General features: G+C 36.8%; 1 protein-coding gene across 9 annotated transcripts in view; it reads right to left on the bottom strand.

Annotated features, from left to right (window-relative positions):
• Window positions 1-17,759, bottom strand: part of LOC100650471 (regulating synaptic membrane exocytosis protein 1) — a 151,178-nt gene that overhangs the window by 80,779 nt on the left and 52,640 nt on the right. For all 9 annotated transcript variants that reach the window (XR_007224167.1, XR_002307756.2, XM_012310919.3 and 6 more), the window contains 2 exons: window positions 16,069-16,436; window positions 8,176-8,284 (listed from right to left, as the gene is read on the bottom strand). Coding sequence is in view for 7 of the 9 variants with exons in the window: in XM_012310919.3 (XP_012166309.1) it covers window positions 8,176-8,284; window positions 16,069-16,107 (148 nt within the window). In the remaining 2 variants the exon portion in view is untranslated. The remainder of the gene's footprint in view (window positions 1-8,175; window positions 8,285-16,068; window positions 16,437-17,759) is intronic.

Below are 17,759 nucleotides of genomic sequence, written 5' to 3'. Positions count from 1 at the left end.
TAGACGTGAGTGTTTCTACACGTTCCATGTAAGCAATTAAATAAGGAAAATTACGTCTGAATGAAGCTTATGGTATTTAAATGTTTCGTAATGACGAACCATGCGATGTAATCAATAATAATTAATATTTCGATATTTTTTCTCGGTTTGCTATATTTTAATGAAGTCAATATGATAATTATAGAGCCTGGAAGGTTGTAACAAAATTATTCTCTATTATTTCCCAGAATATTCTATCTGGTAATCTATCATAAAACGTTATTGTTATTCGTCAAATGAATATAATACAAAATTTCATTTACTGTATTATTAGATATCATTGTATGTGTATATATGTATTTATACAAGTGTAGTATTTATTGTAACGGCGTTTAAAGCCTAGTACAATCTATGTTTACATAAGTACACGTTTAATAGGATTTCGTTTGCGTTTTAACACGTGGGCTGTACCTATACCACAGTGTTTCCAATATCGTTTGTTATATTAATGTACATCAATGTATACCGATATACACAAATAACTATGCATCATTATTTATCGTATGAAATATGTTTTACATTATATAAATATTGAAGGTACATAAATAAGTTGACTGCTCGAGTGTTGTATTTCATTAATTCAATAATTTCCACTAATTTTGTTGAACGATGTCTTCATTAAATTATTTACTAAAACAGAAAATAATCCTACATGTAACAAGTGAATAATTCTACTTTTCTCTCCCTCTTTATCTCTCTCTCTCCATATTTAAATACCATTTTACTCAACATTCATCTCATAATTACGTTTTGTCTTGCAAAGTAGTACGAACGTTCTATACATAGATTCCTTTAAACAGCATTATGCATGCATACGCGAGGGATAAAATAGGACCGCGCCTTCAATATTTCATCTTTCCTCGTCAAGCTAGTCAATATTTCGTCTGTTTGCAAGTTACAAACCAATTAGCATCGTCGATCCGAGGAATTCTCGAAAATTTATCGAGCTACAAACGAAATTTCGTTCGCTTTAATTAACGCGAAAGTCGCTTAAGAGCCTGATTATTCGAATATCGTAAAACCGCATTATTTCCCTTATATTTCGTATTCCAGGATATTTCCATATTCCATCTGCTGGTAACCTCAGCTTTTAATAATGCCGCGGATCATATTTCGTTTCATTCCCTGAGATCCATCCCTATAATTACTTGCAAGCCTAAAATAATATGAAATCTGCAAGGATAGAACGTAGCCGGAGTAATCAAATACTTTCGATTCGATAAGGAGAAATTTTTACGTATCGACTAGAGGAATTTACTGGACTATTCGAACAGTAATTTCGTTATCTTAGAATTATTAAAAAGTATTCGTAGCTTTTACCGTTTAGTAGACGGGAACACGTTTAGAACGATGTTTGGGCAAATTATAGAAAGTTTTGATTAAATAATTACGTTAGTACTATAGGTGGATGGAAAATTCACTGGAAGAAGTACGCGTTTGATTATTAAAACACTGCTTTCGTACAGAGGTTGATAATTGACCGAAATTACCGGAGAAACAGTTAAAAAATTTCGTCAAAATTTCACCGATATACCTTTAGGATAATGAGCCAAATGAGACAGCAAAAAGTTATAAAGAATGTTTGCAGGCATTGCGGAAAAGATAATGAGTTTATAATTACACGCTGATCTCAGGTTTCCTGATGCATACGCCGTTGAAGGAATTTCATCGAAAATATCTACATTTTAACAATTTTTAAATAACATATACAACGTGTAAAATAATGTAACATGTCTGTTCAACAGCTACAATGGAAAGTCCAGTGCACGTGTTCACTAAAAGTGAACAAAAAATTCGAATTATAAAAAATCCGATGAAACAATGGTGGAACAAAATTGCACGCTCAGGCAATCACGAAACAACTTTTGTTACCAGAAAAATGAATTGGAAGAGAGCAGAAAGATTTTACATGGAAGATAGTGGTGGACAAAACGTTATAAATAATTCATTGCTCGTACTGGAACCAGCAATCTTGACCTAGATATATTTATTATCTTTCTAGAAGAATGATTATACAAAATAACTTCGTCTTACGATTGGAAGCAGTTTGTTTAACGATATCTCTACACGTAACGTTATTATTACACTTATTATCTTCTTTGTTTTCCTAGAATCCTAGAATCTTATAAATAAATAACAAACGGTAGTTCATAAATTTAATCAATTTAAAGCCTGAATGGAGGGAAAATGACTGAAAAGCGCTGTAGAAATAAAATTTCGTATTTGGATTAAAAGGCGGAACGACTTGTTAAAACTAATTACTACGTACAACTCGTTCCATCGATAAGAGTTTCTCGACGAAAAGCTTTTGGAAACCTACATAAAACTGTACGTAAATAAAAGAAATAAATATTTATGTATCTCATAAAAGAATAAAAATTGCTACAATTAAAAACATACTTCCCTGTGGAAATCGATCGATATTAATTAAAGGATTACACTTGAAAGCTATTTATTGGCCCTTTTAGCCCGATCATTTTGTTTTGCTGAATAAAAGAAAAAGAAAATTGTAAAAAATAAAAAAAAAAGACTGGCATATTACTTCTCCTAAGTGACACGGTCCACTTTGATTGATAAGATGGAAACGATGTATCGCAACACCTATCGCAATAATAACTATACAGATATAACCATTATAACTGGAAATTCGCAAATTTTTAGATAAATGTGTTCACTGGTCTCAGACATATCAATCTTTCCACTATAGAAGTTTCATAATTTTCCGAACGTTCCTAGCCATTGTGGCTAATATTCGTTTTTGGCTATTGCACTTCCTAGCAATTTAGATACACTTTAAAGTAACTTAAAAGCGCAATCAATGTCGTTTATCCTAATATTATGAAACGTTTCTTTCGTCATTTAATTACGAGTTTTGTTAGATGAAGTTCGTTTCCTACGTCTCCTAGAAAATCACCTTTTCCCAGTTGTGTTACTGTCGCTCTGGAACGACGATGTTCAAACGTCCTAATGTATCCTGTATTGGATCGTGAAGAGAAGACGCAAAAAGGACCCGGTACAGATGAATAATAATAAACTGGACGAATAATCTCCGTGTTTTGCTGCGTGTACCAAGATATTCTCAGTTTATCCGATCTCCGACTCGCTCGCGACTGTGTTCCATTAATTATCTCGATAATTAACAATGCGATTGCGTTTCGAGATCAATTACAGCAACGACCTCCTCGATATCAAACGGCCGGTAAGCAGATTGAATGCAATCGTGGCAGATTACAACTAAATAGCACGGTTTGAATGTGAGCGAGATCTCTGCACACATGTTGAACATGGTGCGCGTAGAAGAAAGGAAAGGGGAGGAAGAGAGCCAGAAAAATTCGAACTAATTATTCGTGCTTGATTTGCAATTTTTCTACGAAAAAGTGAAACATTCACCGTGCTAAATTGAACCGTATGACATTACGCCTTTTGTGTCTCGTATATTTAACGTTTTCCTTAAATTTATAAACGTTTTAAATTCAGGGTACTTAATCATTGTACGTATCGCTTCGACAGAGATTTTCCCTATGAAATAAAACTTGTGGAAACTGGTTTTAGAAGTAACAACGAAATGAAAATAATAGGAAATACTATTAAATTCGTTGGTGAAATAGCTTCGCATGTAGTTTGATTGACCGGTTTATCAATTGTCTGCTTCAATTATCTGCTTCAAAACGAATATCTCTGGTTATCGACTGCGAGTGTATCGTACATTTATGGCGTACTCTTTGTTTTCATTTATTGAACGATGGAAAAGTAATAACGCGTATATAATGAATACAAATTGCAAACGTTAGCCTTTCACGTGGCAGCCGTCGAAAGGCTGACGCTTGGTATGAAATTCGCCGGATAGAATGTTACGAAAATTTACATTTTCCACGTGACGATCGAGTATCTATCAGCCCCTGGAAACGCGTCATCAACGTCTGTGACGTGGGCGGGATTTTATTTCGCAATTTGTAGATTCACGTTCACACCAGCGATACAGCAATCAGTCGACACGCATCGATAAGGTGCAACGTAGTATGTATTTTCAAATCAAATTTTTCAGCCACCGTGAATTGTTTAAAGAAGACGTAGTGATTGTAATCATAGACGCGCAAACGCTGCAAAAAATATTCGTACATATTCTCATTCTTCAACGAACTGTTTTTTTTTTTTTCATCAAATTGCACATTTCATTCTCATGATATTACGTTTTTAATGCCAACGCCTGCAAAACATATCGGCATCCTCATTTTTCAATGAAGCGTTTCCATCATATATCAAATTTCTGTAATCATATGAATCAGGGCTACGAAACGATATGAAACTCAATATGCCTGCAGTTAATTAATTAGTGTATATAAATGCCATAATAAATAGCATTCTTCATTTTATATTAAAAAATGTGCGTATTTTCAAGCCTGACTTCGTGCGACTATGCGAATAAAATCTGAAATTGAGCTTCCGATTAAATTTATTTATCGATATTATAGAACGCACCGTAATCGAGAATTAAATATAGAAATATTCTCAACGTATTATTTTTCTGATCAAACATAATCGATCAGTCAATCGGACGACTAAAATTATTTAAAATTGCCGTACCATTTATTTCCTATTTAATTTATTAAACGTGAAAGGAGATGAACGCGTTACGTGAAAAGAGTTCGCCTATCGAGGACAAAGTAAATGAAGCAAAAAATTAGAAATATCGATATTTTTATCACGGCATTTACCCGAATAATTGACGATAATTGATAAATACAATTAATTTATACCTTCCGTTCGCAAGTTACAAAACGACCGCATATTTATCATAAAACGAAGAAGCGCTGCTATCAAAAAATAAAAGGAAACATCGTTCTACGTAAAGAGAATCCGACATAAGATCATTCGTCGCTCCTCTCTCTTCTCTTCTCCTATGTTTCTCATTTTTGTCCGACTTTGCTCCATCGTAAAATCCGAAATAACGTTATAAGTTGCATTAAAACTTGTAATTCAACGACCGATCGTATACGATGGCATCGTGAGAAACAAAAGGAGAATCTCGCGAGAGCGACCTACACTGGAAGAAGAGAAACCTTGCCGTTTAATCGACGAGTTTTCCAACGAACCCGCGTCGTAAAGGTGAAAATAACGAAATGGCGGGAGGCCACGGGGACTGAGCGAAGAAGAATACGTTGTGTGGCAAAAGAAAACTGTCCTCGACAATGGGGTTGGACTTTATTTCATTTGGTAAATTCGATGAGAAAGACTGTAACGAAGAGAGCGAGCATCGCCGAAAAGTAGGTTAGCTAGTTGCGTCGAAGGAGACGAGGAACCTGTACGAAATTGCAAATATCTGTCGGGCTTCGGGAGCAAATTTTTCAATGGGATTCCTTTCTTCCCCTATACAAATTGAGTCGGGTATCTCGCGGGATCCGATATCGGCCTTTCCTCGATAATTTCTCGTTGAATTAACATTATTGCAACGCCCTCGGCAACTTGTTCCTTGTTATCATCTTTTCGTGCAATACGGTCGTTGGAGATATCGCGAGACGTTCTACCATTTGTTGGAGATAAGTAAAAAGTCTGAGAAGTAATTTCCTCGAAGGTAAAATAACCTTCGAACGAAGAAGATATCGAGAGCCACTTTATATTTTTCTGGTTTTCGAAAACGAACGGAGAGCTGTTCGGCTGATGTAGCTGCGTTTTCTTTCCAGTCGAATCATCGTGAATAATTTGTTGACGACGAGATAAAAGATTTCGATCGATAGTTACGCTATTAATATTGAATTTCTAATTAATTTCAGTAGGATTATACAAATTACCATCGTTAGGAGTTTCAAAATGTAGTAAACGTGTCTCTGAAACTATTGACAGAGTTTCGGCAAGATTGACCTTTAACTCATTTAGTTGTTCGTCTTCGTCGAATAAAGTTTCAACCAGAATTTGTAATCTGTTTTATCATCAAAAACACTTGCAACTATTTAACACGATATCGTAGCATGAAGGATTGACACAGCTATAATAACAATCGATAGCATCTATCAATAGATATATCCATCGTGTGATAAAGCAAAATTAACATCACAAGCCTCTCTCAAGGGTACAAATATTTTTAAACGTTCCACAATATTCCAAAACGTACGATGTATTCCTACTAAAACAATATGCAGACCACATCTTCTTACTACCATTGTACATTTTCGAATATAAAAAATACCTGTCGACGAGTTTTAATAATCTTAAACGAGGGAATCTCTCTAAAAAAAAAAAACACTAAATAGAATAGATTGCGTAGAATGAAAGCGACTAGAACATTTCTTTCATACGTAACGATCATCTCTCTCTCTTTTTAGCTTTGAAAATCAGTCTATGAAAAAAGTACTGGGTTTATTCCATCTTGAAAGCGGCTGCAACTAGCGGTTACAGTAGCCAACCGTGCAAACTGACTGTTACAAAGCGTTGTCGACACATCGCGTTCATCGCGCGGAGGCACGTATCAGCGTTTCCTCCGTTCTAGAGAGCACAAATTCCGAAACTCTCATCGCACGTTGGAACAAAAGAAAGAACGCGGAGCCTGCGACCGCGGAAAACGGGAACAACGGCCATGTGCAGGCGGTGCATTCGCGACAGAAACTATGCACATTCGAATTACAAATGCATCTCGCACGTCGGCCAACGCTGAATGAATTGTACTTGTCGGTCGTGTAATTTCGAGCAAATTACTCTGGCTTTGAACGAAAGCGAAAAGAAAGGAGAGAAAAGAGAGGAGAAAAGCAAAAAGGAAAGGAGGGAGAAGGGAGAAGAAACTCGCAAGGGGGAGAGGAAATCCGTCGTTTCGCGATTGTCCCCAGGCTCTCACTTTCCCGCTCGACGCCACGTTTCTCTCTTTTTTCCACTCGTTTAAATGCGACCCGACAGTAATTAAGTAAAAAACGAGCACGCTATTTACGCGGATTTGTTTCGTTTGCGCGCGGTGGCCGCGCGACGCGTCGCAGCGTCTCGCTCCTCGTTGCTTTCGTTTCAACGAGACTCGTCGAAATACAGCTATTACAACGGAGATAACGAACCAGCGAGGAGAAGGCGTTACAGGGTTAATGGCGATAGTTGCAGCCTCGAGCTCGTAAAACCAACCTGTTTTACGCGTATTGTCTTAGGAGAATTTTTAATTTATTCGTTGATCTTTGCTTAACTGTGTTCCGCTCATGGGGGAAAACTGGAACTTGATTGCCGATTGTACGCGAATAATTCGCGCAATGCGCGCTATAAAACTTTGATCATCTAAAATCTATTTTCCATATTAAACTTTTGTAATTTTTTGTAGAATTCTCTTCGCCTAGTTTCCAACTACGTTGAAATCACTCGTAATTGAACGTATCTCGAGGGTTTACCGTGAGGTGAGACTTTTTCAAATGAAAGTTCTAATCGATATTTCGATACATGGTGCTCGGTACGCTGCGCGTTACATTAACGAAGAGTAACCGATTTTTTTCGATAGTACACGGTTACACGAGGAAAAAGGTATTCGTGCGTTGAACAGATTGGAAAATAATTTACAAATTTCGCGTCGGATAATTGGATTAGAAGAGCTGGCCTTTCAAATGAACCATTGAAAGACGGTAATATCGTTGTTACGTTCGAAACACGCAACGACCATAAGGCCGGAAAATTCGCCATTATTTTCCGTAAGACCGGAAATCTTGCCGCTAGGAAATGTGCGGCCTCGAGGTCCACCGTTGCACCTAATATAACGTTACCCTCGTAATATCTCCCTGCACCTATTACATGTTACCCTCGTAATGATTCTTCGTCGTCCACTTCTGACAGCTTATCAATATCATTTACTCTCGCGTAAGGCCAACTCTGTATAAATATTTATTATCTTCGTGCAACAGACAGTACAATTTTTATACAATGGACTATTTCCTACCACTCCTCTCAAGTATTCGCCGTACGTGTCATTCAGTCGGAATTTTCTACATTAACGCGTAATAACGTATAATCTGCATTTGCGTGGGATGAAGATTTTATTCGAGAAAACAGCGTTTCGTACGCACCAACGTAATATTATCATGTTCTTGGGGGAGGAAAAATAAGAAAGGAAAGTGTCGCGTTTTCTTCACAAAGACACGAAATTAGTCGTCTGGTTAAGAATAGCAGCATGAAACTTACCGTCTCGTATCACGCCGCTTCCCAGCTGCCTCCATTTGCTGAAGGTAGTGCCGCCTTCATCCGGCGTAACCGATCCGGTTGTTCCGGAATCTGGTTGCGTCGTCACCATCTACGACAGAAAATAGTATTCTCCTTAAGGACAGCCTTTAAAACGAAGCTTGGTCGCCGCGAGTTGCGCGACTCTCGCTGGATTATTATAGCCGGAGGTAGGTGATGAACGTAATCGAAGCTCTACCGCTCCTAACAGCGATAACTGCGAGGAACATGGTCGATTTCTAAGAACTTAGGATGCTTTCTCTTCGTCGCGTGTCGCGATCTTCGTTACAAATATCGCTGGCTTGGTGGATTTTACGAGCGCGATGAGCGGTTCTGTACGTGATATGATTTTTCAATTGCAACGGTATGACGATACGGATACTTACGAAGTCTGTCTGTGAATAGAGGATAATTTTACACGCCCATTCATAAGCATTAGGATATCTACGGTTCTCGTGCAGAACGTGATAATTAACCTGGATTTTCGGAGAAATGGAAGAGGTTATTTTCGTGTAAAATTATGAATCAAATCAAAAGCAGATAATACAGTAGTATAAGTTTGGAAAATCTGTTTACAGGAATTACAGTAAATTATTAATTATATGCTGGCTGCAATTATGTGCTGTCGTGTTGAGTTAAAAGCACGTATCTGCAACGTTCGCTCGAAGCAAACCAATGCTACCAGATAGCGTAAAGTTGGTTTACACGTATGTGTATTAAATAACAAAGCCGTATGTGCGTTGAAAGTGAAAATATAGCGGTTTGTATTTCGAGCTTACGTGAAATCGATGCCTGGTTGTTGAATAGTAAAATACTGATTTTTTTCAAAACCATCGTTCGAACGGATATGTCTATTTGAATTAACACGGCGGGATGTTTCAATGGAGAAAATTCGTAAAGCAAAGTAAAGCACAGTGGCTACGAATAGTATTCGCATGCGATAGAACATTGATCACAGTATTCGCATATTAATCCTAGAAAAGTTAAGGGAAGGTGAAAAACTGTCCACAGAATTCGAAACGTTAATGAACTTCCGAAAACCTTAAACGTCTTAGGATTAATTAATTAGTTGTAATTGTAAGTGTATTTAATTTCGCGTCGTTTGACAATACGTACTTTCATACGACCCGTTTAATGCGAAAGTGATGTAAGTGAAGAAAGTTGATTACCGGATAATGAAGGGGCAAAGTAAAAATTTTGTGAAGCTTCGAGTTGGCGATCCTCGCTTATTCTGCTATCCCCTGAGAAACTAACGAAGATATATTTCCGCGACTTCTGCGCAAAACAGAATGAAGGTCGCGCCAGCAAATAGGCAAAAAATTGACTTACACCACTTTTGCATTAAACGGCTCGCATATACATACAATATATTCGCAGGTATCCTTATTTTCCACGAACGCGTCTTTTCATCAACTTCTACGTTTCATTCCCGTTGTTTCAAACTTTGTACGCTATTTTTGTACACATCATACGTGTTCCTATCTCGTATACCTGAAAATATCAAACAATTCCAATGCGCCTCCGTATAAAGAAAAATACGTATCCAAAATAGAATCTGTAGATCGGCGAGAATATACATCGATCGATCACTTACAAATCAGCTCACGATTTCTTTTTATTCGTTGTTTATTAACGAAACCCAGTCTCGATTGGATAGCTCTTTCGCTCGATCGAAAATATCACACGCGAACGTACAAATAAAACGGCGACAGGCTGTTAGACGACTTCCTTACCAGCATGGATATATCCCGAAGCAGCGAAAGCGTAGCCAGTTGAAAAGTCAAACACTCTGGCGACCTATATTTACAGTAACTTTTCCTCTGCCATTATCACGGCAAATAGAAAACGCTTATAAAGTATAGTCTAACACCACTGTCAAACGAAGGTTTGAACGGGAGGTCAATATTTTTGTCGACCTAACGGTTATCTCGGGTTCGTGGACGTTCGTTTCTTTTTTAAGGTCGCACGATCCACGCGGAGATTGACTTCTTGACCCTCGATAACTCGATGGTATTCGCTGCATCGCGGTTGAATAAAATTGAACATCACACAGACCGAGAGCCAATCTAATAATCGGAATGTAAATCGTCGTTTCTTTGGCATGTTATCAGCCATTTTCTTCCGCTCTTCGTTTCCATATCTCTGTGCTCTTCGATTCTCTATGCCAAATATTCAGGTAGCATGTCCGCTACGTCTCGTGTACAGCGCCAGCCATAAATCGAACCGCGTCAGACGGAAAGTACTTCCACTTGACCACGTTTTTATCCATCGTGTGTTTTTCATTTCTTTGTAAATATAAATACGCGTAACCATTCCATTGTTCACAGGAATTTTTTTAATAATTTTCGGTCATGTTTCTTTAATCGGAGAAACGAATTCTCGGATAAATGAGATCTAAAGGGGCTACCTCGTTTAAGAGATTGAAGAGAGCTGTCTCTTTCTGAAGATTAGTAACGATATTCCGTTAACAAGGTAAAAGAACGTAACAAACGATAAATAAAAGTGAAACAACCGATAAATTGCACGAAACACAAAAAACAATTGCAGAAATACTGATTTGAAGAAGAATTGTAATTTATCGCTAAAGAAAGATTGGGAAGACAGATTCGAAGACAAACAAAAAGAAAACGTTTGGCACATACGCGTGTAATAATATACGATGAATATTCTATATTTCTTTTCATACGAAACACAGACGTTACTTTAGTCTGTTGAAGAAATTACTTCGAGAAAAACTCTACACCTTTTCTCTTGTATATCCGTGACCTGGAGACCGCTGTTACGAAGAGAATAGAATTTAGTGAAAGAGAAGAAAATTCGAAATGAGAAGAGATGAATATTATCGTGCCTTTGAATATAAATTTTGTTTTGCATAGAAACAAAAGAGCTATAAGTAGATTTCTATTGCTGTTTCTGGTAGCCTTCAGCTAGAGCTACAAGGTTAATTAACTTTTTGGTAATATCCTTTGCTATAAATATATGAACGTGCTCCCTATCACCCTTCTTCCTATTTTATTGTAACACTGTAAAAGTGAGGATCTGGATCAACATACACTGATACTAATACTTATTTCAATATATTTTTCCATTACAAATTCATCCACTCGTTCCTCTATCAGTCAACTTCAACACAGTCGTTGTATCACAATTCGACTATTCGTCGTTATTTTTCTTTCTTTCCTTTTGTCTGCGAGTAATTCATTTTTATAATCGAAGCCCTGTTGTACTATTACAAAAGCCTGTAACACGTGTTCCATGATCTTGAACAACGTGATTACAATGGATCGTACTGTATGCTGGTCTCTGATACATGCATACAAATTCACAGAGGCGGAACGCCAGCATGTTCTGTCCTTCGCCCTTCGATCCACGAACAGAATAGAACGCAGGCTCGGCTTTTGGGAGGATTCCAAAGAGGCCAAGAGGAACGCGCGCTATCGTAATCCGAGTGAGCGATGGAATCCCGGAATGCAAATTCAACGGGGAATATTAAACGGCCGATATTCTACAGTGGCCTTCTGGTAATGCACAGCCGACGCTCGGCTCGGCCATATGGCGTGCCACGAGCTTTTGTTAGGCGGCCGGAAAACGAAAATGCGGTCAAACCGTGACCGAATCGAAACGTGTATACATACTGCGTGCATATGTCGAATAACGCGGATTCGCGCGTTTCTCTACGCTACCGAAGTAGTACGAGTCGCTAAATGGCGCGGCCTTTCGCGCTGACGATTTCAATCGACGAAATTTTTATGCATCCCATTGTAACGTTTCCACTTTTTTGTCCTTTTCCGAGATTGCGTGGCCGTACAAAAGCACGTGTATGAATTGTTAACGAGAAAATTGTAGGATGAATGGACGTCACTGGAGATGGAAAATCGAACTACCTTTGAACGATTTGGCGGTACGAAGTGGATATAGGCGGACTTTTCTAAGAATAACAGACGTTGAAATGAATATTGTGCTTTCGGTCTTGTCGCCAGTTTTAAAATTAGTTTATCCAAAGATCAAGATTTATGTGCTTTTATCGTCGAAACGGCAAGAGTATTTAAATTCACGGCTGATAATACAGAACGAAATTAACGAATAAAATCTTCTATTTACAGAGGCTGAAATCTTTTTTACAAGGTGATAGATGTGTCTCTCGATAAATGTAAATTGCAGTCTTAAATTAATATGTCAACGTGCAAATGATAAACCATATAAAGTGAGAAATTCTCAAGTTATTCTCTTTTATTACTTTTTATCAGAACTAATCGCAAATTAAATATTTTCCCCTGCCGCTTCAAAATCACGTGCAAATATTTTCTTGGTTCCATACATTTTCCAGTTTCTATAATTAAAAGAAACAAGAAGATAAGGGAAGATTCTCGAAAATTGATTAAATTTCCATCGTATTTATTAGAAGAAGAAACATTGAAAAAATGTATTTGTATATTAAGCCGATAAGTATATCTGCCGATCTTTTGACATTTGCACAAGAACAGACAAAATAGCGGGCAAGCGAATTGTGCGTGAAACGTAATTTATTAGTGTTGGATCCGTGACAAATTCAACGCGACCCTCGTGAATCTTTCGCGAATCAAGCCGTTGCTTCGTGAAACTCAATCTGGAAATCCACGGTTTTGATCAAACAAACCCGGATATCAGTTACTAACACAAAGCACCGCTTTTGTTGAGATTGCTACCATTCGTTCGACCAAAATTCCTTTATTCAATTTATTTGTTGCTCTCTCCCGGTACAACCAGACGAATCTAACAAGTGGAAACTATTAGAGAACCACTTATTCCGAAATTAAACGGCTTTATCTCCTTGCAAATACTTTAAACATAGCGTAACAACGTTACGATGAAACACGATTTACATATACTTTTCGTAAATAGAGAATCAGTTTACAAACGATAAAGATTAAACAATAGATTTTTCTCTTCCCTTCTGTAAGCTATTTTGAACGATGTTTCATACAGCGGTGGCTAACATTTTCTGCGTTCTCCTGGATAGATAACAACAAAGTGTGGTCCATTAGTAGAATTAAAGAATCTCTTTGACTGCACGAAAGTAAAGTCTGTAGAAGGAATTAGGGTCAAAAAGTGAGAGACGTGCAGGGATTTGTAAGATATCTCCAATTGTCTATAAACTCATTGTAATACGAGATTTCTACGGTTGCGACCAATTAGGTCAATCAGAGGCAGCAATGGAGAATGCTTTAATCGAAGATTCTACGTAGAATCATAGAATGATGGAAATCGACGTACTTCGTTGTTATTGCCGTTCTGTTTGGTCACGTACATTTGAGAATTCATTTTTGCTTGGCTCAATAGTACGCACAGACATACAGATATTATCTTGAGACAATTAACGAATAATTAATTTTATTTATTATCTCGTATTATTTTTTCGGGCGCGTATCGTCCAAGTATTAATTCGTTTCAAATATAAATAAAAGCGTACAATAGAAATTCGTTTAAATTCGTTTAATTGAAATGTTCATCGTATTTTATATGAATTGTTCGAAACTGGAAAATCGATTCGAAAACATATAGGAAATTATTTTACTCGATAAATCAGTACACAAACAATCGACGTGAACAAAGAATAACGAAGGTGTATTGTCTGCTTTCAGCAGGCGACTTTTGAATTTTATAATAGACAAACGAGATAGTTAAACAATTATCTGTTACATTTATACCATCGGTATTTTAGAAATTATTCGTGCACACCAGTTATATATAAACAGACGACTGCCCGAACTTCTACGTTATTAAATATACAATATTTATTTCATTCCTGATATTTTATTCATTCTCCAGACGCGAGATGTTTCAATTTATTCATCTAATCTGCTATTGACTTTATAAAGCTATTATTGCAGCACAATAACGTGGTATAAAATAGGATATCAGCATCGTATTTTTCCATCAGCCGTATATTCAGCATTATTAAAGCCATTTTTATACATGGTAATATGAGAAGCTAATTGAAGAATTTAGAAGAGTTTATAACAGTCATAAAAATGGATTAAATTTCTAATTAAGATTCTGACTAAAGTTCAAACTAATAAATTTTGCAAAAATTAGTCCTCTCGCGGGAATATACAATGATACGTTTTTATTCGCCAAACTACCATGCCAGGAGCAATAAAATTTAATTCCTACTTTTAATTCCAACATTTGCAATTAATTTCTGTGAAAAGTTACGCTGCTCTAGAACACACAACATAAATATACGCACAGAGACAACTTTATTATGCAAATAGCCATAACTTTTTGATACAAACGAACGATATTATAAAGCAAACGATACCCTGTATTGTTCGAAAGATTTCCAGAGGAACATTCGTTACTCGATATTGTCTGCATTATCTCCCTTCTGTAAATCGAATGTCAACTTTTCGTCCTATCATTCACCAACAGGTATAAAGATCCAACGCGAAACATTTTTCATCGCAAGGAGTTTTCCTCCCGGACCTTTTTTCCCCAAGTACCCAATCCAACCGTCTACCCAGCGAAACGAATCTCTGAGTTATTTATGCAGTAGCCTCTTTTCCTTTCCTCGCCTTTTATCAGCAGAGACAAAATCAAATAGAAATTTTCACCGGCTTAATGCCACTGTAGCAACGTCGCGAAAGTATAAAGGATTAATAATTTTTAAAAGTCTAAATCGACGATGAGAAGGTATATGTGGACTTCATTCGCATCTCTTCATCGATACGAGTCTATCGTTGTAGCTCGAGAACGTTCGATTCGTTCTATGTAAATTCCACCCTGTTCAACATATCGATTGTCAAAAACTTTCCAAACTTTCCAAACATTTGAATTTATTATCCCCCTTGAGGAAAGCCAAGACTCCTCGTTCGACTTGGTAGCGTGTTGTATCATACTTTTTACGCGTCTTCAAATGTTCCGGTTGACATTTCTTACGATTTTCCTAATATTCTTTGCTACTCTTTATTAGAAATTCGGTAGCATCGATGGACTTTATCGTATTTCTAGCAGGTAAATACCTAAGAAATTCAAGCTACGTGGAGTATCATCTCAGCTTGTTCGTAGAGTAACAAAATCTGACGCGACATGTAACAAATTTGATGTTAAGGAAGAACGTCCCCAAAGGCCGTGCTGGCCCTAGGAAATATAATCCAGCCGTCTCGATCTTGACACGATCTTGAAACAATGCCATTTAGTCCGTACTCGAGGCGTGCAGCCAGTATTATAGAGGAATATAATTCATCGTCAGTCGGTCCTAACTCACGTCAGATTGCGGTGATGCAAAGAAATAAGGCCATGTTGAAGCTCGGTCGTGTGTGTAGACGTTGTAAATCTGGCGGGAACGCTATGGATGAAATGCCAACTGTTTGCCTGAGAATGTGTGCCTGTCTGTTTTACGTTGTTTCTGGATCACCTCCAAAGATTTTCGTAAATTGCCACCATCAATATATTTTATTCGCTTGACAAAAAAGGCGCAATAAAACTGTCTCTTTTTATTACCGTTGCTACGAAGACGACGATTTTTTATCCCACCCATTTTATTAAATTTATTTATCAGCTTCTCGTGTCTGCTCGATTTAATTTAATGCGGAAGAAAAATTGTTGGAGTCGGAAGAAAGTGTCGAACGGTTCCTAAGATTTCAATTAGCACGCCGTACCATGCAAATGACAAAAATATATGAAATAGTTAAAATAGTGTAATACTCTGACAATACTCGTGACATTTAATATCGCATTTAATACGCGAAACAAATTTTTTCCTCAGATTCCGCTTCTTTAATTGCATTCATACAGATGTGAATTTGTATAAGAATTATCGTATAGAAATGATAATACCAAATAGTATTAATTAAGATGGAGAATATAAATGATTACCTTTTTGACGAAGGATACCACGTGCGCAGGTATCATCATGAATGTAGTGGCGTAGCCTGTCTTCGATAGGCAGAAACGGAGGAAATACTCTTTCTTTTAGCTCCCTGTTGCGCCTTCTTTGGCGTTCTGGTTTCCGGCTCGGGTTACCGGCATAAAGTTGTTCTCGTGCTAGATATCCGCTATGTTGTTCGCCCTCGTTTCACAATAAGTTGTCAATGTACCAAAAACAAGATTGCTCCAACCAAAATCGATAGAATGCCGAGCCACTTGGCTCACCCTTTTGCCAAAAAGGCATTCCCATGAACTTTGACTTGTTTTACACCGGGTATCATGGAAAATCTCCCTCGGGAAATGGAACTGCAAATGACCTGAAATAAATACGATATTTTATGTTAAACACAGTACTACACATATAGGCTTATTTCTATTGTAGTAACTAAGATCATATTAACAGAGAAATTTAATAACAGAATCGATCGATTGAAATCGACCGATTAATAAATTGATCATATTAAAAACTGTTAATTTCCGTTCATCAAACTTCTCGATGCAAAGAGACAGAAATGTTTCTCTGTTTTTAATCTGGCCTTAACCTATGCTTCAAATAACAGCGGATTAATCTGCGATGATACTTCTAGCATTTGAGAAGAAATTATGATACTTTTAATGGTAACTGGAATCCTATCTTTAGACAGTAAAGGTTGAAATTGTTTGAAATACGTGTAACGTTCGAGAAATAATCGAATTAATATGGTATTATTTAATTTAATATTGTTTCACTACTATAGTAGATACTTTAATGAAAACTTCACGACTACATATATTGATAGCGCTATATTTTATGTAACTTTACACTGTACACTATTTTATGTTTAACATTCATTGAAAACCCATTTTACTGATATCTATGTCGGAAATAATTTGGATACTGCTTGAATATTTAGAATTAATGATTTTATTACTATTTTGCGATGACTGGAATTAATATCGTAGATAGTGAAATTTTTAAATATCGTTTTAAATCAACGATATCTGTATAATCTACGAAAAAATATTATCCTCTTCCGAGTCTAATGAACATAGTAAATCCGTTACTGTAATCAGTGTAGCAATTACATAGCTCGTAATATCCTTAATCTTATCAGAGCAAATATACTTGGCTAAGTATATCTATATTTGTACAATAATTTGTTACATTTCAATCATCGTGTGTAAACAGAAAAAACATCTATATTCACATACCTATCGTTGTATTAATCGCTACGACTTATTGTAGTGATCGTGATAAGTACGTCCGATAAAATGTTAACTTTAATCAAAATAACGTCATTATTTTTATCGCGTGATTAAGTAAACAACAACGTCGTCAGTATATTTATCAACATAATAATATCACGAAATTTAAAATGTTGCTACTTAGAGAAAGTCATGTGCAGAACTAACACAAAGTCATTTTACCCTCTACCATCAAGTAAACATACGAAACTATTTCACTTTAGGTTCAAACATTAATTAAGTCTATGATAAGCACTCCCTATCCGCGTCGAAAGTGACTGTTTAATAATTTACGTTGATACTGTACTGTCATCCGAGATACTTCATTCGTGCATAGTGACATAATCACCGATGTGTCCTGAAACGACAATATTTTAACTCACTTAAGTGCTTTTAATACGCGGAATACAGTTTCT

This window comes from Bombus terrestris, chromosome 1, assembly GCF_910591885.1.
Source record: "Bombus terrestris chromosome 1, iyBomTerr1.2, whole genome shotgun sequence".
Taxonomy (NCBI): domain Eukaryota; kingdom Metazoa; phylum Arthropoda; class Insecta; order Hymenoptera; family Apidae; genus Bombus; species Bombus terrestris.
This window is presented reverse-complemented; position numbering and strand designations above follow the sequence as displayed.